We start from the raw sequence: 23,242 nt of genomic DNA, 5'->3' as shown, positions 1-23,242 counted from the left end.
GTTCCAGACCAAGTTCTTAGGCACCTTTCAGTTTCATCAATACTTTTCTACTACCATTCTGCTCAAGTGCGAAACACCACAAAAGCATTTCTAAGTACTAATGGTTTCCCAGCACCTAAGTGACTAATCACTAATATTTTCTTCTCATCCAGCTCTTCAAATCAATACAAGTTCAGTGAAAGAGCAGTGTTAAAATATCTGGCAATCTGCTAGTACAGTAATCCCCAAGCTGTATTACATACATAGAAATCCACATCATCGGAGAGAGAAAGAGATGGAGCTTTTTAATATCCCTTGGGAAAAAAGAAAGGAAGAAAGAAGAGAAAACCACCCAAACCAAACCAAAATCACCAGTTCTTAAAACTTCTGGTTGCTGAACACAGAGGTTAAATGACAACATCAAGAGGGCAGAGGGCATTTTGCCTAAGCATCAGGTTGCTGTCCTAAATGTTAGGCTTACCTTAATGTTAAAATAACAGGTAGACTGACACTAAAAAACGTAGTAAACAATTAATTCTAGTCCATGCTACATGTAACAGATATTCCTGCATACATACCATCCACTGTTGTGTGTTAAACAGTCACATTTACCCACAGAGTATAATCATACCTTTTTCATGCCAATATCTCTCGACTTGCTCCTCAGCTTATTAACTTGAGATTCAGCTATTTCAGCCCTTTCTTCAGCATCATCCAGGTCATGTTGCTGTTTTCTGTACTTCGAAAGGTACAGATTGGCTTGAGCTTCCTGGTGAGAGAAAACAGTGCAGCTGATTTCCTCCTGTCCTTGTGAAACAAAGCTTTTCATTTCAAGTGCATGAGAAGTGCTCAGTGTGACTAGGTAACAGCCTTATGGGAACCATTTGCCTCCTGGAGAGCTGAGATTGTTGTTTTACAGAGTTGATGTTTCCAATGGCACTCTCCATGGTAAGTGAACTGGAAGGCTCTCAACATCGCTTCTGAGGAACTAGGAGCAAAAAGTCTTTCCTGTTCTCTCCCTTTCCCCAATCCCCTTGCAAATTATACTGCAATTTTAAAATAAAATTGAATACCTTTTCTTAAATATAATCCGCACACATGCTCTATATTTTATTTTACATATATTATAAATACATTTGTACAGACAGGGTTTATATAGATATAAATACAAATATTAATACACTCACAAGAAGTGTATCTGTACTCAAAGCTTCTATGCATTGAAGATTGTGGATTGAGAACAACAGATTTCTCACAGATAAAAAGGCCCAAATAGTTACTTACAGCTTCCTCTGCTTGGTGCTTGTAGCTCTTCACTTTTAATTGGAGCTTGTCAATCAGATCCTGCATCCTGGCCAGATTCTTCTTATCTTCTTCGGACTGTATCAAAACACCATTGGGTTGATAGTGTAAAGAGGCCTAAAGCATCTCCCACAGTGCAGTAGGTATGGGTGCTATACATACTGTTCTAGAAGTGTTTAGTTCAAAATACTACCAAGCCGTATTGTTTGATCACCCTATGTATAGGTGAGAGAAAAATTTCTATAGGATGATCGAAGACATCTGTAAGGCTGAGGACTAAAAGACAGTACCCTCTCAATTTATACGTTTGTAAATATAGACATACATAAATACAGGTATATACGTGTGTGCTCTTTCAGAGGTATACACGTACATAAGCACAGTGTTCCTCACTCAGGAGTGAGAAGCACTCTTGTCACTATAAAGCAAGTCATTATTTAGTGAAACAGACTTAAGGGCAGGCCTAAAAATGAGTCATTTGCATATTTTAAAGTCTGTTTTGGAGGCATTTCTGGTAAAAGGAGACAGGTTTAAGCTGTCACACTCCATAAGCAGAAGGACTAGCTAATTCTGCCCGTGCACTGTATTCCAAGAGAACAACTGTCAGCCTCCGCATACAATAGTCAAACAACAGTAAGGAGGCTAAATAATCTACAGCAGATGGATGAGATTATCTTCTTCAGAATGCTGTTGAAAGCAAAAGGATCAGTGCTCTGTGCTGAAGACCTTTTCTGAAAGGCAAGCAGCAACAGCAGCTGTTGGCAAACCTGCAGGAGGCTGGAGACTAGACCTAGCTGCTCAGCCATAGGTGACAGCCCTGGGACTGGGCAACCCTACACTGAGGGATGCATTAGAGTCAACTGAATCCTTCTGGCTCTTTTTAGCAACATCAGCACAGCTGAAAGACAGCTGGGCTCTTTGTTCACTCACAGTGAAAATAATAGTCATCTAAGCCTGCTCCATATTAATACTGTGCTAAAACTGTCCAAATCCCAGCAATAGAGGCTTCCTAACATCAGCTATGAATGAATCAGGAATTATGAATGAATTAGGAATAAATCAGGCAAGATGATGGTAGCCCTAGGGAGATGTTTCTCCTACCCCTAAAGCTTCCTACAATCAGAAAGCTCTGGGTAATGCTCTCCTTCATCCTTCACTGAAACAGTGAGGCAACTTTAGACACTGTCTGGGAGACCACATTTCTTTCCAGTGTCCCAGTGGTTACTACAGCTCCCAGCATACCTGGTAAGTCAGCTCTTTGATGCGTCTCTCAAACTTGCGGGCTCCCTTTTGGGCATCCGAATTGCGACGGAGTTCAGTCTCAAGTTCATTCTCCAGCTCACGAACCTGCAAAAACGGAAACCCCTTGCCATTTTGCTATATACGCATAAAGGAGCAGATAATTTGGGTCACAGTTCAAGAAATGCTCATTTTCTGAGCATCTTCACAGAGTCAAATTTCTGTAACAGATCAAAATGTCCTTCCATTCTGCTTTTATAAATGCATTTAAGCTGCATCAGCAGTCAAAGGAGTGGACTTTGTGAAGGCCAAAGTAATTTAAATGAAGCAAGCATTGGAGAGGCTTTTGCTGTTGATGCTGGGATTTTTTGGTGGTGGTGTTGTTTTTAATCAAGGGCTTGGTCATCTGCTGTGCTACAACAGCTTAATGTAGCTGGATGAGGAAGGGGAAGCATGCCTTCAAGAACTGCTCACCTGAATTTCGTGACACGGGCAACCATTCATAGTATCCCTGCTTGGCCTCTATGAACTTATCAGGCTGCCCCAGGGTACCTAACCGGTCCCAAGTCTGTAAGCAGGAGAAGGTGATCCGATGTGGGATCACAAACTTACCCTGGATTCCAGTTTCTGGATCTGCTTCTTGCCACCTTTCAGGGCTATTTGTTCTGCTTCATCCAGTCGCTTCTGGAGGTCTTTAATGGTTTGCTCCATGTTCTTCTTCATTCTCTCTAAGTGAGCACTAGTATCCTGCTCCTTTTTAAGCTCCTCAGCCATCATTGCTGCCTGAAAAACAACCACGTTTTACAGCAGCTTTCTTATGCTCTTGGATTATGCCTCAGAAGAAATGATGGAAGATCCGTCTTTGATTATTCCTGTTTGGATCATTCACTGTACCCAAAGCTCCACAGTGTATCTGGTGTGTGTATATCTTGCTTGGACGGAGAAAATGCATGGACAGCCTTGAGGCCTTTTTTACCTCATGTTTTCCAGCATTAGAATGCTGTGATTTAAGATTACCGCCTCCCTTTCTTTTTCTTTGTTTCTTTTGCTATGTGTGCTATATCACATTTTATTTATAATGCTACAAGTAAGCTTGTGCCATTCACAGCAGACGTTTTTCCTAGAACTTACTCAAAATCTAATCTTGGTGCTTGGAGCTCTTGAAAGGTAATAGCTTAAACTAACTGGCAGACAGCTTCCCCTGCACAGCCACAGATGAGAGCTGCCTGAGCAGCTGTAACAAGAATGCAGTTTCTGCAGCCTGTGCTGGGATAGAAAGCTCGGTGTCAACATCTTGCATAGTACCTGGCCATTCTGTAGGACAGGTAACAAGGGTGCCTATTAGCTCATTCCTGCTTTGATGTTTGTGCCTGCCACCAAGAGCCATTTACAGATTTGTACCCATCACTGAGCAGTCATCAGAAGACAGCAGTCATTGCAATCCCAGCTGGAACTGAATCAATGACCATCAGCATCTTCTCTGCCAGGTGGTAATAATTGCCATCAGCTGACAAGCAATTAAGACCACGGTACAGGAATAGCTTTGTCCAGGCATTCCAGACACATAACTCACAGAAACGTCCAGTTTTAGCTTTCATTTTATCTGTTGGTATGATGTGACACATCAGCTGAACTCTGAGGGCATGGATTTCTCTAGGCCTCTGGGAAATGAAAGTGTACCTGCCCAAATTGTATCTTCCCTAGAGGAAGAATGCACTGTCTTTCCTCCTCATGTTTTTCCAATAGACACCCAGTCCTAAGATAACCTCTTTGGGATTTAGTAGTTTTGTTTCTTGCATCAGATTCTGTGTACACCAGCGCTAGTCCAGACTGAACTGATTTAGCGCATCCGGGTGTATGATTTACCTGAGTCAAAGACCCTGAGACTTTGAGGATCAGTGGAAACTGCATTCCTGGGAAAATAAAAACCAATCAACCAACCAAACACCTCCCTCAAAAACACCCAAAACAACAACAAGCACACACAGCAAACCAAACCAAACTAAACCAAACCAAACCCCCCCAAAACCTAAACATCAGGAAAAGGCACTTCCTCTCTTTGCAGCTCTAGTCTGCTTTATTCTGTAGTTCCATCAGTTACCTCCAGACACCTGTGGGGTGCTTTGGATGCGAGTTTTGTAGCAAGCACAGAAATGGCAACCTGGGAATTACTTTCTTGGCTGTCCTAAGACATTGCAGGACTGAAAAGAAGTGAGCAAGGAACCAGTCTACTCACATCTGTGATGGCTTTCTTTGCTTTTTCCTCTGCATTCCTGCACTCCTGGATCGATTCCTCCACTTCATTCTGCATCTGGGAGATGTCACCCTCCAGCTTCTTCTTCTGGTTGATCAGGCTTGTGTTCTTTTATTAAGTTTTCCCCAAAGGAACAGTGGAAAAGGAGGAAAAGTGATGATTAGAGACGTAACTCCTCTAAATACCATAGCACACCAAGGCTTACTGATTTTTGCAACTCCTGGATTACAGAGAGCAGGATTTGGGAAGGGAAACCCAGGTACATGGCAAGGGCTGGCGAGCATATGTAGTTTCAGACTGAGGAAGTGTTAAAAATACTCTCAAAGCTGTAAATATTTAGATTTTGGTTCAAGTAAAATAAATAAGCAATGGGCTGAAATAGAAGAATTAATAAGGCAATTCTTTTTGGGAAACTAGTGATCCATAATCAGTTAGTCAGTGAGGCGATTGAAACAGAAGCCCCATGTCATCAATGGGCTGGAGGAAACACTACAAAACATCGCCAGCCTGTAGCTCATTTTCATTTCTTTCTGACCATGATGAAGAGAAGCTTTAGTTTTGTAGCAAAAAATGCTGGTCAGTCAGGACATTCCCCTCCATGGCCCTGTAAAAACTGCAGTGCCCATCCTGATCTACCCATCCAAGTCCAAAGGCCCCTCTTAACAAAGCCCTCGGACACAGCAGGGTGCGGGGGGGGTAGTTTCTTGTCCTGCACAATACAACTGTTGTTAGAACCCAGCCTCTGCCGTCACTCATTGCCAAATCACAACTGCACAAACACAGCGCCTGTGTCACTTCTTCAAAGAAACGCCTCAGCATCCCAGACATGGCTTATCTAAAGCAGGAAACTGGTTTTACAGCATAGGAGAAGGAAAGGAAGAAAGTTTACTCTGGTTATCCTCCACCATTGCTTTTGCTGGAAACTGTTTTAAGCAGTTGGCTGATTCATCCATTCCAGCTACCTTGAAGGGAGGGAGGTGGCATATCTACAGAGTGACTTACCTCCTCTCCCTCATTGCCTCACCTGAAGGAAGGCAAGGTATGTCTGACCTGTGACAGCCCTAGACAAACTGTGTCAGTGATGCACTGACAAGGCTCAGTTTAAACCCAGTGAGCACAGAAAAAAGCCAACCTGAGTGTGAAGCAGGTTCACACGTTCAGTGGCTTCCAACAGTTCATGCTCTGCCAGCTTCCTCGCGCGTTCAGTCTGGTCCAGCAAAGCCCTCAGCTCATCCAGCTCTGACTGGAGCAGGTTGTTCCTTCTGTCAGAGACCGCCAGCTGCTCCTTCAGATCTTCATTCACGTGTCCCGAGTCATCCAGCTGCACCTGAAGCTCCTATAACAAAACAGATGTTTGGTTTCTTACCAGTGCATTTCCATTGCAAGCCGCTGTGCTTATATGGAAGGACCCCAGCTTGCAGAGGTTGCACAGGGCACACCTCTAGAATTTCAGTGCTGCTTTGTTGGAGAAAGGCTTCCTCCACACTGTAAGCTGGGTAGCGTTTGTGATACGTGGGGCAAGGTGGGAAAAAGCCAGTGTGTTCAAACCCATCAAAGCTCGCAGTTCTGCCCGAGGCAGTGCTAGCTGCTTAGGTGTGGGAGAGGCGATGACTGAGGAGGTGCCTTAGCAAAGCACTTTTTGAAGCTATTACAAATGCTGAAGGAAACAACAAAGCTGAATACGCACACTCCCTGTACTGCAGCCAACTGACGCGCTCCACTTCTAAAGGACTTGCAAGCTCACAAGAAAATCACAGATTTTCAGTTCCTCGTGGTGTAGCTTTCTGTCTCTGCAGGAGGCTGTAGCCAGCAATGGTTTTGTAACTGGATCTCATCCAGCTTGTATGCAACTCTTGGAAGAAATCCTATTTTCCCTATTCCCTTATTCCAGACATGATCAATAAGGACTTTCCCTGCACATCCTTGGGAGTAGTTTCCCTCTTAATTACCATCACCATTGCTGTTTGCTCTGTGCTGATGAAACCTGGCCTACACTTGCCATTTAGTACTTGGGACTGGTAGTTGTCAGAGTACCTTTATTTGTATCTGCAAGCCACGTGCTGACTTTGTTGCTTCTGCAGCATGCCTGTTAGCATGGCTGAGCTGGATTTCCATCTCATTGAGGTCCCCTTCCATCTTCTTCTTGAGCCGGATGGCCTCATTTCTGCTCCTGGCTTCGGAATCAAGGGTGGACTGCAGGGAATCTATGGCACGTTGCTGATTTCTCCTGGAAAGGACAGGAAGGGCAAATGCAGCAATTTTCCTCTCTGTGCAGGAATGTAGGACTACATACATACAACAGTACTGCACTTTCTGGAAGTGTCTCACATAGCACAGGTTTCTAATGCCTCACTGCTGTCTGACTGGCTAGTGTGCTTCACACCCTCAGCTAGCTCCTGGTCTGTAAGCACCTGTATCATCCTTCTCCCATGTTCCCTCTGGCAACATGGGAGCAAGGAGTTCTCTCAGATCTCTTATAAACTCAAGCAAGTCGAGGTTTGACCATAGCAAGAAGCACTTGAAGCATGGATATTTACTGAATCATGTTTTACATCTCAGCCTTTTTATGAAGGCGTTAGCGGAGGGAATTAATCAAAGTGAAGGTAGGCAGCTACATTCTGAGCTAATTACTCTTAGTGTTCTTTATAGTAAATGGCATGTGTAGGCTATAATTTATTGTGTCTTAAAGTGCATTTTGGAAAAAAGCCATTTCTTATGTTACTTATAAGGGGAATAATTCAGGAATAGAAACCTGTGTTACAGATATCCAAAGTTGGAAGAGGTTAAGCCTATCCAATTAACAGGCTTGTCCCCCTGTGAAAGGCAGCTTAGTGTCAATTTTAAGCTGGCAAAACAAATACAGACAGGTGCTTGATTTTCTTGACTCTATGACAGTCAAGTGCTACAATGAAAAGTTTTGCTTCTTACAAGCAGAGATAACTCATAGCACAGAACATGACTCACGCAGGGAAACATTTATCTCGCTGCTGGCCAAGTTGTGCTGAAAGTGTAGGAGTTCTGGGAAATTACAGAGTCAACAAGGAAAACCTTGAGGGCCTTATTGCTTCAGCGAGATACTGAACTGTGCCCTAGACTCCCGGGGAGCAGCACAGCATGGCTGCTGAACAGCTTAGCAACAAAACAACTCATAAAGACACTGAAGCAAAAAGCACTTATTAGGAGAGCTTGTCCTGAGACCTCTGTAATCCAGACATCAGCAGGACATCAGAAGATAGCATCTTCTGATGGGGATAGTATCCTCTGAAAGGGATGAAACATTCTTGGTTTTGAAGCAATTAAAACATATCAACCCTTGCATTTACCCTGGCCAAGGTGGGTCCTGGACTTCCCCCTTCCATGCCCTTTAACCTATCTACAATGACAGGCTGCTTGGATTGATAGTGTTGCAACACTGCCTAATTCAAAAGCAGAGTTTTCTGCAGGACTGCACACATACACTGCTGAAAATCAGATTACCATTTGTGCTGGGTGGGAGGGGAGAGACAAAAGACATCACCCTCCTCTCATCTAATTGCTTTCCATTTTTCCTGTTTATCCCTTTCACCCACAAGCTCCTCTCCTTTTATAATTCATACTTTCTGTAGCTCTGCAGTTCTCACTTCTTACCTAAAGGGTGTACACATAATGGCAAGCTCCTCACGTCCTCCCACAATCAGTGTAGCTGTAACTGCATAAATTAACTGAATGTGTTCAGACAACAGGTTTGAGCATCGCTGAGGCAGTGCTGCTTGCACTGGCATAACTACCTATGGTCCATTTGAATGGCTTGGGTCTTGAGACTAGTTCTGGTGTTTTGAGCCTTTCCCCTTAAAAACCATGCTGTTTCCTGCACAGTACCTTATATTTTCCATTTCTTCCTCCTTTTCTGTCAGTTTCCTTTCGAACTCTGCTTTAAGCTGAGAAAGTTCAAGCTGAAACCGAAGGGTTTTACTTTCTTCATGCTCCAAAGCTCCCTGAAATGGAAAGCACCAAGAGCTTGCACACCAGGAGTTGGGTTCTGTTTGGTTTTGGTTTTCAAATTACAAACCGCTGCGCAAAGATGATCCCTTCACACTTTTCTTCCCATTCCCAACAGCACTATTTCCTCATTGCCTCTCTCTAGGGAAGGGCATGAACAACTTCCATGGCAAAACAACGCATTTATTTGCCTTCTAATGTAACTTGGCAGTTGGAAAACTGAGCAGCAAGCTCCTCAGAGGACAAATCGTCAAAGAGGCCATGATTCACAGGAACAAACCCAAAACCCACCTTAGGCCCTGCCTGCATGGTTTTGATATCAACAGACGTTCTCTGTTCCACAGCCCTGTACGAGCACCCTCATGGGCCTCTAAGGGATAAGCAAAAGCTAAACCAGGATTGTAGTTGGGAGGGTGAAGGGGTCCACACATCCCCCAGAGCACAAAGCTCTCTCCAAATCATGAAGTGTTGAAAGCCTCCCAGTTATACAATCTTATTGGGCAATGTGACTTCGAGGAAAGCAATAACAGACATCAGCTCTATGTGACAGAGTGCAAAAAGAGTCTGTCTGCTCTTTCCACTTAACGTGAGGACAAGTCTATGAAACAAGAGAGGTTTGTTCCTATGTCTTTGTTCCTACATTACTCTCAGATACAGAAGTCAAGAACTAAGCTAATAGCCCATAATGAAATAACAGAGCCTCTGACTTCCAGGTCTTACATAACCGGGCTCAGTGGCATTCTGTCTCCTTACTGCTCGCATCAAACTGGGAAGGAAAGCGCAGAATTGAACACCATCTGTTTTGGAAGTGCTCTCTGAAGGGCAGAATTGCTCAGGATTCCCTCAACAGATCGGAGTTTCTGAAGACAAAGCTGTACAAACCCCTTGCCGACTCCAGTCGTCATGCAGCAGCTATAGGTCAGTCAAACCCACACTTCATGCCTAGGAGCCACAACGTATTAGTGGGAACAGCACACAGAAGTACTGTGTCACCAGTGGTGACTGCCAGGGACCCCAATTCACAAGGAAGGGAGAAAATCTGCATTAAACCCTTTCTGTCACGATTAAAATAAGATACATCACCACTTTACTTTTGTTAGTTCCTAATATCACTGAGCTTTAGGAAGCCATTCCACACAGCCCAGGAAAGTAAAGTGTGTCACTTAGATCCCTCAGGAACTGATGTATTCTTTCCTGGACAAAGATATTGACAGAGTATATAAACACTCTCCGCATCTCAGAGCTGTGGAAGAAAGGCAAGCTTTTTCCTCTGCTCTGACCACGAGACCTGTTTATTTGGCTGTGAAATTCCTGCAAAGTATAAAGCATCCTGTAACAGACAAAAGAGGTTGCACAGCATGTAAGGTATTAATGGATCCCTGTCACTGGGTGATGCTTGCTTTAGCAGATATTATTTAGAGTACAATTGCGGATAAATGCAGCCTTCACTAAAAATCCCTTGCTGTGTGCTGTATTGCTTCTAGCCCGCAACACCTACACCCCTTCCTAGCTTTGCTATGTACCAGACTTCCAGAAAGCTGACAATTGAGCCCTTCCAGTGGATGACCAGGATTGCCAGGTGACTTGTCCTGTATTGTGGTTTGTTTGCTGGAAACTGGGATGAGGCATCCCTCTTGGGTATGTGCATACTTGTCACGACAGAAATTAATGCAGAGATGCTGAAAGTCTTTATGAAACTCCTACTGGGAGTCAAAGATTTTCCAAATGGCCTGTTTCCATTTGGTTTGAGACTGCTACCATTTTTTTTTGAAGCAGGCTGCAGTATCCAATGCAACATTTATGACCTTATAAAACTTAAAGTCATCAGGAGGTTTGGTTTCTTCTTCTCTAAAACCAGGAGATAGTGAATTTGCTGGTGGAAACTAGACACTAAAAATATCTGATAAAACAGTATAAGACCATAATTCTCAGCAGTTCCTGTTTCCTGACAGACTGAAATACTCTGTGCTGAGGTAAGCAAGAACTGGATTTTCAGGAAGTGTGCAGAAGATGTGTCAGCTTCCTGAAAGGGGAAAAAAAACCCATAACACAACAACAAAACCCCAAAACCTACAAGGCACCTCCTTTGAAAGGGCCTCCAGTGATGGTCTTAGAGCTGACATCTCCAAAAGTCATCAGTCCCTCTTGAAAACACCGGCTAGCAAGGCTGGAGGAGCTGATTGCAGAGAGGGTGCACTTTGCTTATGGTCAAAACACTGGCTATGTTGTTGAGAAGATGAAAAGGGAAAGACACCCTTTCCTCTCCCTTTGAGCTTTCTTTCCTTACCTCTGCTTCTTCCAGAGCCAGCTGAACTTCTGACTTTTCTTGTTCAACTTGTTTCTTGATTTTTTCTATTTCATGGAGGCTCTTGTTTCCTTCACTGATCTGATTGGTCAGATCGGAAATCTCCTCTGAAATGACGAAAGGGTGGATTTAGCCATCAGTGTGTCCCAAACACACTGCAAGTCACAGAGCGTGGATGGAAGGACCTGTGCCTCAAGCTGCTACCTCAAGGGCTTAGAATCATAGAATAGTTAGGGTTGGAAAGGACCTTAAGATCATCTAATTCCAACCCCCTTGCCATGGGCAGGGACACCTCACACTTGTCTGTACACAAGCGCTGCCTTACTTTCAGTTACAGCAACTTCTTTTACTTGACCAACTGAAAGGAGCAGACTTTCTTGTACACACTTTTTGAGGTGGTTATAGTGGTTTAGTTTTAATCTGTGTTCTGTAGGCCAGCTGCACTGTGCTCTGCTTTGGGAGCTGCCTAGGCTTCATCCCCTGCACCTCTGTCATCTTTCTTGTTCCTCTCTAGACTGTCAACTCTGCCAGTGAGCTTCATGGACAGGTGAGCAAAGGGAAGCCTGCTCTTCTCTGTCTGTACCAATTACTATGTTTAAAACCTTCATCGCCAGCATCAGCCAGTGCCTCCAAACATATCGGAAAGCTAGTCTCAAGGATGAGATAAACACCTTTCCCCACAGTTGCTATGGGAAACCTGCATCCTTCCAGCTGTGCTGCGGTGTGGCTCTCACACTGGACATGGGACATGAATGAAGCCTACCTTGGAGGTTCTTGTTTTCCCTTTTCAATGTCTCCAGATGGTCCAGCGTCTCCTCGTAGGCATTCTTCAGCTTGAAGAGCTCAGTGCTGAGGCCACGGGCCTCCTTCTGGGAAGCCTCCAGCTCAGCCTGTGACTCTTCGTACTTCTGCTTCCAGTCATTGATGATCTTGTCAAACCCGCGCTGCTTCTTGTCCAGGGAGGCAGCTGCTGAGTTGGCCTTCTCCAGGTCAATCATCATGTCCTCCAGCTCGTTCTGCAGCCTGTGCTTTGTCTTTTCCAGGGAAGAGCACTTGGCATTGGCTGCCTCGATTGCTTCTTCAGCTTCTTGCAGGCGAGCAGCAAGCTTCTTCCTGCCAGGTGGGAAGAGACAGTGAAATGACCGAGTGCCACCACTCCCATGGTATCCAGAAAAAACTGACCCCAAGCAGGATCTCAATAAATCAGTTCTGAAAAGGAAAGCTGGGGGGTAAGGAGAAGGGAGGGGGAAATTAGGCTTATAGAGAGAAGGGATTGTGATAGGCAAAAAAAACAGTTCAAATTATGAGTGCTGCCATGTGGCATACAGTTTTGTGCATATGTGTGTGAGTGTTTGAATATCTGAAATTGAAAGTTTGAACTCCCAAGCAGCAGGTTGCTACTTGCTTGCTGTAACCACTACAGTCTGGTTGTAAATTCGGATCAGACTTGGTCTAAATGAAAGTGTCCTGTTCCTCCAGTTAAGAGATATGAGGCAGAAGTCCAGTCATGCCTTGGGCTTTTGTTCATAGACTATTTACATTGGGAAAACAGGGGACTGGGAGTCCCAGCAAGAAAAGCTTCTGGAAAGTAAGGAGGGCCCATAAAGAAGAACATGTAGATGCTAAGTGGAGAAAGTGGGAATTGGGGAAGACCCTGCAGATCAGAGACGCACAGAGCCAGGTGCTGGAGACGCTCAGAGACCTTGTGCAATAACGCTTGAGTGTGGTAGCTGGGAGTGGCTGCACAGCACAAGCCAACATGACTTTGTACCCTGCCCTTCCAGGGAAGCCATCATCTCCCTGCTGGGAGGGGAAGTCAAGACCAAGGGAACATAGCACTGGGCCACACAAAGCAAGTGAGCGTGCAAGATAACCAAGTCGGGTAATCTAATCTTGTTAGTTCTTAAATAAACCCCAGTATCCACATCCATCACCCCAGACAAGGGCTTAGCAGAAACACTGACCTGCTCAAGAGTTTGAAAAGAAGGACAGCCACAAATGACATCCATAAGCCAGAGGGATTTTCCCAACCATTTTGCCCTATTTCGCTAGCACTCTAACAATAGAGAGCACAATCCTGCCAGCCAAGGGCACATTGAAACCCACGTAATCCACTTACTTGGCATCCTCCAGCTCCTCAGTCCTCTGAATGGCATCAGTCTCGTACTTTGTTCTCCACTGTGCTACTTCTGCATTTCCCTTGGAGAGGGCCCGCTGCAGCTCTGCCTTGGCTTCTTGCTCCTCCTCATACTGCTCCCGCAGGAGATCACAGTCATGCCTGGCTGCTTGCAGGGCATGAGCCAGGGCGTTTTTGGACTGCAGGAATAGAAAGGTCACAGCACTGCAGGGTTACCTACAGCAAAACCCAAACAAACAGCCCCAGAAGCTCAAACAGAGGCTTAAGCCTTTTTGCCTCTAGCCTTGACACTGGATCAAGTGAAGTAAGAAGCGTTTGGAGTCATCCCTAACTGGTGACATGCTGAGGAAGCTATTAAAACTGAAGATAATTTTTCATCTTTGAAGAAGCATACAAACTTTTAAGATACAAGATCTGAGATTTTGGCTATCCTACTGGGTAAGATTTATGTAACAATTATGGATGCTGATTATTCTCCCAAGCTCTTCTTTCGTGACTTGCCTCAGTCAGTGGCAGGAACATTTGTCAGTACAATTACCAGGAAGCATTCTCACTCCTATGTTTCATTTCAGATTTTATCCAGGCTACAAATGAACATGAACAATTTTCCCCGTTTCAATTCAATGAATGGGACACAGTCAAAGAATTACCTTGGTTTCCTCTTCCAGCTGCCTCTTAAGCTCTTCAATCTGTTGCGTAAAGGATGTTTTTCCCCGGGACAGCTGACTTATCAATGACTCCTTCTCTTCAAGTTGTCTTACAAATTCACCTGCCATAGGATGTACCCAAGAAAAGGTAAGATGATGAAATGACAAAGCCCCAGGCAAAATCAAAGTCCTGCCTGTCCAATTCTGCTGAGGATAAGAGCTAGCAGTGATTGTGTCTGGCCATTTGTGAAGCTTCTTCTGAAGCTGTAACCATCAGACACTTCTCCAGGACATTTTCCTAAGAGTTATGGGGTTTTTTCTGGGTTTAGTTTTGTTGTTGCTGTTATTATTTTGTGCTGCCAATACCTTGATTCGTTAATTTTAGTTCAGCTCATGGATGAGCCTAGGCTGATGCTTACTTTCACGTGCAGCTGTAGCTGGTTTTGTCTATACTTTTCTCCATTACTTTACATGCTTTTCCACAGACTTCTTTTCAGATGGCTGCAAAGCACCCTGAGAACCTCACAATGACCAGCATACAGAACAGAGAGATACATTAGGAAAACTTTGTTTATCACATGGAGGGCATCATTGCGAGGTGGAAACTGCAGCTTTACAGGCGTACGTAGAACTAACAAGGACACACACAGGAAATGAAAAACATGTCTTTGTAAATACACAGAGCACTGCTGTCTGATGAGGATGCAGAGGTTAAATAGTAGAACTATGGCTAAAAACTTAGCAAGCTCTTAGAGGATATGTGCCATTTTTGGTCGAATGTAAGCATCTTCTAGAGTGCAATGCCCAAGGTCACACTGAGGAAGATGGTATCCATAAAGACAGAAGCAGTATGCTGACTCCTTTGCCTTCCCTCTAATATTGCAAAATAAATGCACATGTCCTTGTTCTGCAAACTGGGTACCTAGCCAGTACATCCATTTCAGCTCAGGAGATGGTATCACAGTATGCTGGTAAATACAGTTACAGGTTTGCTTTAAAAGCCAGTCCAAGGCAAGGTCTCCTCACCAAGGTGATAAAAACATTGAAGATATGAGTTTCAAAAGACACGAAGCTACTGCTCCATTCATCAATCCTAATCCAGCCATCATCAGAGCAGATGCCGTTGCACAATACAGCTCACCAATGCAGTGCTGAGGCACACCTGGTAAATTACTGGGAAACAATACCCGGCCTGGCTGCGCACGTACCATTCTCACTCTGGAGTTTTGTCTTTTGAGTAGTGAGGTCATTCATAAGGCGAGTCATTTCCTCCAGTTTTGTTTTTGTCTCATTCAGATGATCTTCGTAAGTGCGACAAAGTTTCTCTGCGTTCGCCTAATGGGAATCAGGAGAAAAGACAATCAAAGCTGTAGCCTCCAGGCAGCCATTTGGAAGCTGCAGCATTCCAAACGGATCCATGTTTTGGGTCATTTGCAGACAGCAAAACTAAAATACCACAGCAGCAGGGCAGGGAATAGGATCCCTGTGTTTACAGTCCCAGGCCAGGGGACTCCCCATCAGACCACCTTCCCCATTTGTTTTCCCTGAAGTGTGTTCTGAATGGAAGCAGCAGCGTAAAATGATTCTGCAAGAATTTCAGAAGCAATCACGTGGCTATGAAGTTGGGGCATAGCCTCCTCATAATTACTAGATGGGAAAATCACCTCCAAGGAAAATTGCTCTACTGATTCTGCTTTAATTGCTATTTATCATAAATTGAGTTTGATTACAGCTTTCTAACTCTCAGAATACTGAAATTTCACCACTTGCACTGAAAGAACTCTTTAGAATGCTCTGAAAGCTACCAAGACTATCTAATCAGCAAACAACATCCAGAATTCAGCCATAGGAAGTAAAAATACACATGGTAGTCATGCAAGCCTTGCTTTGCACTCCTTGCTAACATAGAATCATAGAATCACAGAATAGTTAGGGTTGGAAAGGACCTTAAGATCATCTAGTTCCAACCCCCCTGCCATGGGCAGGGACACGCCACACTAAACCATGGCACCCAAGGCCTCATCCAACCTGGCCTTGAACACCGCCAACATGTCAAAACTGTGAACCAAAGGCAGGATTGATATAATCTATATTGTACACCTGCAGTTCATAGTCACAGTTACTGCATCTTGGGTCAAGATGATCTTTAACAATAAGGAATTCATGAGTAAAACTTAAACTTGAGAAGAAACTTCTTCTCAGTGAGGGTGACGGAACACTGGAACAGGCTGCCCAGGGGGGTTGTGGAGTCTCCTTCTCTGGAGACATTCAAAACCTGCCTGGACACATTCCTGTGTAACCTCATCTAGGTGTTCCCCTGATTGGACTAGATGATCTTTTGAGGTCCCTTCCAATCTCTAGCATACTGTGATACTGTGATACTGTGAAAACCAGGTCCTGGTCCTGTATCAAAGTAGAACACATAGGATTGGTAGTACTAAGGATGAGTTCTTTGACAGCTTGGCAAAGTGACCATTTGATTAATCAACTTGGCAAAAGAACCAGCTTTTGCCAGGCTGAAGGCACCCTGAAGTAAACTGCTTCTTTATAATACTAAAAATCACACCCACAGGTCAGAAAGACCCTGGCCCAGATTAAAATCCCTCCTCTGAGCATATACAGTGATTAGAAGCCCTATCAGGTATCCTGGGAAAGCTTCAGACCAACCTCAGCTACACATGACCTTTAGGGGTGTGGGAAGGCTCAGGACCCTTACTTTTCCCTTGACCATCTGCTCCATGTTGGATGACAGATCATCCACTTCCATCTTCAGCTCGCTTTTCTCCTTTTCCAGCTTCTGCTTGACCCGCTGCAGGTTGTCCAGTTGCTCCCCCATCTCAGCCACACTGTCTGCATGCTTCTTCCTCAGGGTGGCAGCCGTGGCTTCGTAGTGCAGCGTGGCCTCCTCGAGGTCCCGCCGCAGCTTCAGGAACTCTGCCTCACGCTTCTTGTTCATCTCCAGCTGGGCAGCTGTGGCTCCACCGGCCTCCTCAAGGCGCTCACTTAATTCCTCCAGCTCTCGGGCCAGATCCGATCTCTGCTTTTCTACCTTGGCTCGAGCAGCTCTTTCTGCCTCCAGCTCCTCTTCTAGTTCTTCTATACGAGCCTACAAAAGAGACACAAATGCCTTTGGTCACCTTCATGATGATTCCCATAAGACCACGGAGAACCTTACAAATTGTTAAACCCTCTGCCAGCCCATGCTTTACAACACGGGAGTATGGAGGGTAAAGGACTTGGCCATTTGTGCCGGGAAATCAGATCTTAAACTAGACTAAGGATGATGAGTCACATCTTTCTCACGGTAGATTGCTCTACAAGCTGTAGTTCAGGACATATAGGTCAAGTGCATCAACTTTACGCTCATGTACTTGACATTTAGCCGAAGTGCAGGAGAGAAGCTGATTGATAGTAGGAGTAGCAGCAACAAATTGTCACTGAAAGGGACTCATTGTTCCCATTTTAAGAGTTCTGTGACCAAAATAACTTCTTTTTAGGAGTGCTGAGGCAGGATTTCAAATACAGGAATGTGTAGAATTGCTTGAATAAGCAATATTCATTGGGAGCACTCTTCTTTTTTATGAAACTTATTTTGACCAATCTATACTTTATGACCAATTTATGCAAATGTTCTGTATTTACAAACAGGCAGAGCTTTGGGTCAAGACATTAGGTTTGGACTGTGCTGACTTTCTTTGGCCTTTTCATTTCGGTTGAGAATTTCCTGTGCATTTGAGTTCTTCCCCTAAATTTCAAAGCCATGCTTATCACTGCTGCATCTACCCTCAGGTCCATGAGGGTACAATATTGTTTGGAACAATATTGTTTGCGTAAAACACAACACCAGGGCCTTCCTGCCTTGCTTAAAACCTCTAGCATTCTGTGGTCATATGTCGTACGACTGGGACGGAACCACTATAGAGCAAGCATCCTGAGGGGAAAAGGATTCATCTGGGAAGCTATGGAGTTGCAGCACGTTGGGTCTCCAAGCCAAGCTGCAGCTAGCCATGAAAAGTCTCCACAAAGCCCTTCAGTGAGGCACAAAGAGAAACTCCTCCTAAGATATATGAGAAAGAAGCAAGCTAACCTGAAGTTCCTTGATCTTCTTCTGCAGCTGCATCACAATAGCTTGCTCATCTTCTATCTTGGAATTCAGTTGGCTCATTTCAAATTCTTTCCTGCCATGGAAAGGAAAATTCCACAGTGACAAGTCTTCCTGTAGTTTCAAGTGAGGCTTTTGCAATTTTTAAGGAGTTGTTCAATAAAACTTTTGACTCATCTAAAAATTAAAGCAATCCTCGTGTATTGCAATTTGCAGGAAAGCACATCTTCCTCCGAGCAGAGGTTTCCAAGGCAGGACTCTGCATGCATTTGGACAATATATTTCTGGTTCTTTGTGTCATCAATATATTTAACTGTCAGATCTTACTGTCATAGCTAGTGAGGGTGAACAACTGCTTAGAGACTGAAAAACATACATAACCTTTTTCTTTCCAGTGGTGGAAAGTGTCATGAATTGGAATGTTTCAGGCATTCCATGCAAAAGTAAGAGTGACTTTTCCCTCCCTCTTTGGCTCCGCACTCACTTGTCGTGAAATTTCCTTTTAGCCATCAGAGCGGGATGACACTGAGGCTCTGAAACTGCTTTCATTGCTTTATTTTGTATAATAGAATCAGTCTCTTACTTTTTAAGCTTTTCTTCCATCTGCAGCTTATCATTCTCCAAGTCCATGACACTCTCTTGGGTCAGCTTCAAATCCCCTTCCAGTTTGCGTTTGGCCCTTTCTAGATCCATCCTCACTTTCTTCTCTTGTTCAAGTGAGCCCTCAAGCTTTAGGAACAAAGTAACATATGAAGGATATTGAACACAACAGTTTACAACAGTCAGATGTATGCTGAGCCGGGTTTTGTGCTGAGCAATAGCAAGTTGCAAAGCAGAAGTACTTCAGTACAAGCATTCCAATCAGCATTTTTTGTTTTCTAGCAGCCAGTGGGTATATGGGCTATGGAAATGTAACATAAGGGTTATCCATGCTTTACATTTGTGCAAGCATTACAGTTCTCTTACTAGCAAAGTTCTGTTTGACTCCATGCTAGTTACACTGTTGATGCAAACTGAGAGGATTTCCCCTTGTTATTGCACTCCTTTCAGAGGCTGAGCTACACAGATAATGCCTTATAGTATTTCTGTGACTATACCTTTTACAGACAGTACATGGACTGCATTTCTAAATCGATTATTTCTAAAGGGACAGGAATACAGGTCAAAGATCTGCAACATTCCAGGCTCATGAAAACTGTTAAGGGTGGACAAACAACCCTGGGAAAACATGGAGGTAGAGCCAACCTACATCATCCACTTGCTGTTCCAGTTTCACTTTAGCTTTGCTTAGTGTGTTGACCTTGTCCTCCTCTGCTTGTAGGTCATCCAGAACCTGCTGATGAGCTTCCTGCAAAGACTTTTTCTCCTTAGTGAGTTTGCTGATATTCTCATCAAGAGTTGCCATTTCTTCTGTCAGATTTTTGACCTGTGTGAGAAAGAAAGAGGTATTTGTAGGCCTTTGAAGCAAGGGGTTATTATAACCTGGCTCAAATGACTGTCTGTACTGAACTTGGATGCAGGAAGACAATGGAAAGAAAGGGATCTCTCCCTCCTTGCCCCCTGTGGATTTTTGAGTGAAATTGCCATCAGGGAGCCAGTGTGTGCCAGTTCTTGTTGTGGATTTAGTCCATTCTTTCAAATATATTAAATTCTTTTCAGTGTCATTCTCATTGTGTTGGACTCCAGCCCCTGATTCTCTCTGGGAGAAGGAGGAGATGAGCTTTACATTTACAGGCTCTGAGAAGAAGAACTGGAAGAACTCATTGTTACAGCAGAAAATTATGTAATTAAAAATGCACAAACTAGACATAATTCTTTGGCTGAAATGCAGCAAAACTCACTCCAGAAAAAGGGAAACTTTGGGCTCAGAGTTAACACGTTTTCCCTCATAAGGTCTAATAATTATGCATATATTGATCCTTCAGTGTGGCCTGTGTAACAGTCAGTGTAAAACCAACAGAAGAATGGTAGGTCTCGTCAGAAAGGTAATCCATACCCAATCTCTTTTGAATCTATACCCAACCTCTTTTGAATACATGGTGAAGTCCTAGAGGTACCTTGTTTTCAGTAGCATGCTTCTCTTTCTCTACTTTTGCAAGTGTTATTTCCAGATCATCAATATCCTTCTTGAGCTCAGAGCACTCATCTTCCAATTTTCTCTTCTTAGAAGTCAGCTCAGAATTCATCTCTTCCTCATCCTCAACCCGCTCCGTCAGTTCCTTGACTTTGGCCTCCAGCTGAATCTTGGATTTAATGAGCAAGTCACACCGTTCCTCAGCATCTGCCAGAGTGTCTTGCTCCTGGTGTGGCACAAGGAAGAGGACAGCAATGACTGCCTGGCCTTTTTAATTCCTTGCTTGTCCCCTATCCTGTAAGTGGTCAGACAGCCTGATCCAGCGCTACAGAGAAGCATAAGGAGAATTTCATACTCCTGATTTCAGGAGACAAAACTGACAAGTAATTAGTGGAGCAGGATGAGACAATGGTAAACATGACTAGTGACATATAAGACTTTTCCATATCTAACTGCCATGGACATTGCCTTGGACAGAACCTCTTAAGATTTTCATTGCTAACCCACCTGGTTATATGCTACAACACCTCACACGAGCAACAGCTTAGTTTAATTGAATTGCACTAACAGTCTGGTCTGTAAGCCTTTGAGTTTCAAAGAACACCATAAACACATGAATATATGTGTCCACTCACAGCTTGGAGCTGGAGAAGCAAATCATTTTTTTCCTGAACTAGAGAGACTTGCTTTTCTTCAAGTTCCTTTCTCCTGGCTTCTGATTTTTCCAGGGCTTCCTTCAGCTTCAAGAACTCTTCCTTCATATTGGCCATCTCCTTTTCAGTTTCTGCGGTCTTCAGAAGAGGCTTGATCTTAAAGAAAAGCTTCATCCAGGGCCAGTTCTTCACAGCCATAAAAGCGCGGATGTTCCACTGAATCACAAGAAGGGCATCCCTGGTTTAAGGAAACAAACAAAATTCCCTAAAGCTTAGCATGAATTGATAAAGTGAGATTCATCTTTTTTCATTTTCAGTCAGTATTATGGCTTTGTTCTCAATAACATTAGAAACTCGTACTGAGTTCCAAGCTATACAAGAAACTTCCTCCATCTCTCTTGATTTTCACCAGAATTGCAGGCAATTATTACACAGTTGCTGTTATTTTTATCACACGTCCACTTTAGACCTTTAATTTAGGGTGAGCTATAGCCTATGGGACTGTCATAATGGCTTTATTCAACATACAATTAAATGGTAATGACTATTATCCGCTAAGATTTAGGAAGGTGCCTTCATACCTGCGCTCCACTATCTTCTGATACTCAATCCGCATCAGTCTGCCACGAGCTCTTGCCTGGATCATCGTCAAGATTTTCGCCAGTCTCTCATCCCTCATTTCTTCTAGGTGGCCCAAGAGACCAGCCTTGAAGAACACCTGGTACATACACAGATGTCATTTCACCATAGCTAAAGACTGAGTTCTTGAGTTACACTGACCTCACTGAAATCCTTCAGAAGAATGGTGTTTTTACTGACACAACATAAAGTCAAAGAGTATAAAGGGCCAAATGCTACTTACACCGGGGACTGCACTGTACAGGCCCAAAGATACTTTAAAACCAGGTCTCATCTCCCCAGCTTTGAAGAGGCCAAAGTATTTTATTGCTACAATTTTATTGCCACGGTACTTTTCAACAGTGGCAAGGTTCAGAGCAGGTCAGCTGAACCACAACTCCCAGCTCCAGAGATCCCTGCTAATAGGATCATGTCATAATTGCGCATGGTCCCATTTCAAAATCTGCAGCTCGTTTTGTGGTCCATCTCTGTTTGATTGTACCTAGATTATATTGTATATATTACATTAGCTATTGTTTCATGCGGGGTGAGGCATGGAGCATCAGCTGCTGCTGCGTCCAATTTTAGTGTTGCTGTAATATAAGCTGCATGGAAGCTTGAGCCAAAGAAATTAATTTACACTATCACAGCTTAAAAATAGTATCACTTTGCTGCTGTATTGCTGGTTTCTTGTATTATTAACTCTTCATTAATCGCCACCACCAGAAACTGTATAATGTCTTATTTGGCAAATTAGATATTAGGTCTCTCACTTTTCTCTTCACATAAGCAATGATGGTCTTTGCTGGTTACCTTGGTGTGTCCAAAACGATACTGGTTATGGTCGACATCTAAAGATGCCAGCAGTTTTTCAGCAGCTTTTCTGCTATCCACAAATGTATCCTCTGGGATCGCGCCTGGATTCAGAATGCGGTATCTGTTAATAACAGATGAGCAATGAGTAAAAATTGGTCTAGATTATTGCCCACCCCCAATCTTAGCCCAAAGTTAAAAAAACCCCAGAACCTAAAAAATAATAATTTAAAATTAAAATCAAATCAGAGTAATTTCCTACTTTGCATCTACACAGATACAAGCAAGAGCAGAATTCTGCCTTTCATGTTCAGGCAAACTGAATAGAAAATAAGCTTGAATGGAATAAAATACCTCAGCATAAAAATGAGGAGACATGCTTTGCTTATTTTGACTGATGGGTTAGGACAGGAGACAACCCAGCTCTGCATTACCTTTGTTTAAAGTCAGCATAAAGCACCCTGTTTGGGAAACCCTTACGGCAAATGCGGATGCCTTCCAGGACACCATTACAGCGGAGCTGATGCAAGACAAGGAAAGCATCCATTTCACCTACAGGGAAAAAACAAGGATAAATTACTGGAGCTTCTCCATTGGGCTTAATCTTCATTTGACTGAAGGAACTGGAAAATGTGAGGTGTCACTTCCTGAAAAAGCAACACCATTGGATAAGGTGAACAACACAGACAACACGTAAATACATTCTGGTGACTTTGGAGTAACTATTGGAATGACATAGTTAGAATATACAAAGTTGTAAGACTGTTTTGTTTTCCATACCTGGAGTTTTTGATTCATTGGGGATAATGCATCGTACAAAGTGAGGGGATGTAGATTTTAGGTTAGTCATCAGCTTATTTAAATTTTCCTAGAACAGACATATGAAAAACACAATTAGCTTCAGTGGTTTAGTGGGATTCCAAACACTTATTTCCTTGGTTTATTGGTTGATAAGTTTATTAAAGTCATATCTCTAAATAGCCTCCAACAAAATTAGAAGCTTACCAGAATTATTACACATAATTCTGTTCAAAGTATGAATTAACTTAATTATAGGAAACCACATCAGCTTTAGCAGAGCCTTAAGAAGACACGTGTTTTGCTTACAACCCCAGAAATGTCAGAAACCAGATGAACAGCA

The 23,242-nt window shown here is 43.5% G+C and overlaps 1 protein-coding gene across 2 annotated transcripts in view; it reads right to left on the bottom strand.

Annotated features, from left to right (window-relative positions):
• The window catches only part of MYH15 (myosin heavy chain 15), a gene marked incomplete at both ends in the record, with an annotated part of 46,424 nt that overhangs the window by 1,576 nt on the left and 21,606 nt on the right, over positions 1-23,242 (bottom strand). For both annotated transcript variants that reach the window (XM_080613602.1, XM_080613603.1), the window contains 23 exons: positions 611-748; positions 1,264-1,359; positions 2,524-2,628; positions 3,133-3,303; positions 4,757-4,882; positions 5,907-6,110; positions 6,809-7,001; positions 8,633-8,748; positions 11,040-11,164; positions 11,821-12,170; positions 13,177-13,373; positions 13,845-13,963; positions 15,050-15,176; positions 16,558-16,947; positions 17,929-18,019; positions 18,527-18,672; positions 19,193-19,369; positions 20,001-20,243; positions 20,653-20,908; positions 21,252-21,388; positions 22,102-22,225; positions 22,536-22,653; positions 22,882-22,969. In XM_080613602.1, coding sequence (XP_080469728.1) covers positions 611-748; positions 1,264-1,359; positions 2,524-2,628; positions 3,133-3,303; positions 4,757-4,882; positions 5,907-6,110; positions 6,809-7,001; positions 8,633-8,748; positions 11,040-11,164; positions 11,821-12,170; positions 13,177-13,373; positions 13,845-13,963; positions 15,050-15,176; positions 16,558-16,947; positions 17,929-18,019; positions 18,527-18,672; positions 19,193-19,369; positions 20,001-20,243; positions 20,653-20,908; positions 21,252-21,388; positions 22,102-22,225; positions 22,536-22,653; positions 22,882-22,969 — 3,837 coding nt within the window. The remainder of the gene's footprint in view (positions 1-610; positions 749-1,263; positions 1,360-2,523; positions 2,629-3,132; positions 3,304-4,756; positions 4,883-5,906; positions 6,111-6,808; positions 7,002-8,632; positions 8,749-11,039; positions 11,165-11,820; positions 12,171-13,176; positions 13,374-13,844; positions 13,964-15,049; positions 15,177-16,557; positions 16,948-17,928; positions 18,020-18,526; positions 18,673-19,192; positions 19,370-20,000; positions 20,244-20,652; positions 20,909-21,251; positions 21,389-22,101; positions 22,226-22,535; positions 22,654-22,881; positions 22,970-23,242) is intronic.

This window comes from Psittacula echo (genome assembly GCF_963264785.1).
Source record: "Psittacula echo genome assembly, chromosome: 3".
Classification (NCBI taxonomy): Eukaryota; Metazoa; Chordata; class Aves; order Psittaciformes; family Psittacidae; genus Psittacula; species Psittacula echo.
The sequence above is the reverse complement of the archived record's forward strand: the minus strand, read 5'-3'. Positions and strand labels throughout refer to the sequence as shown.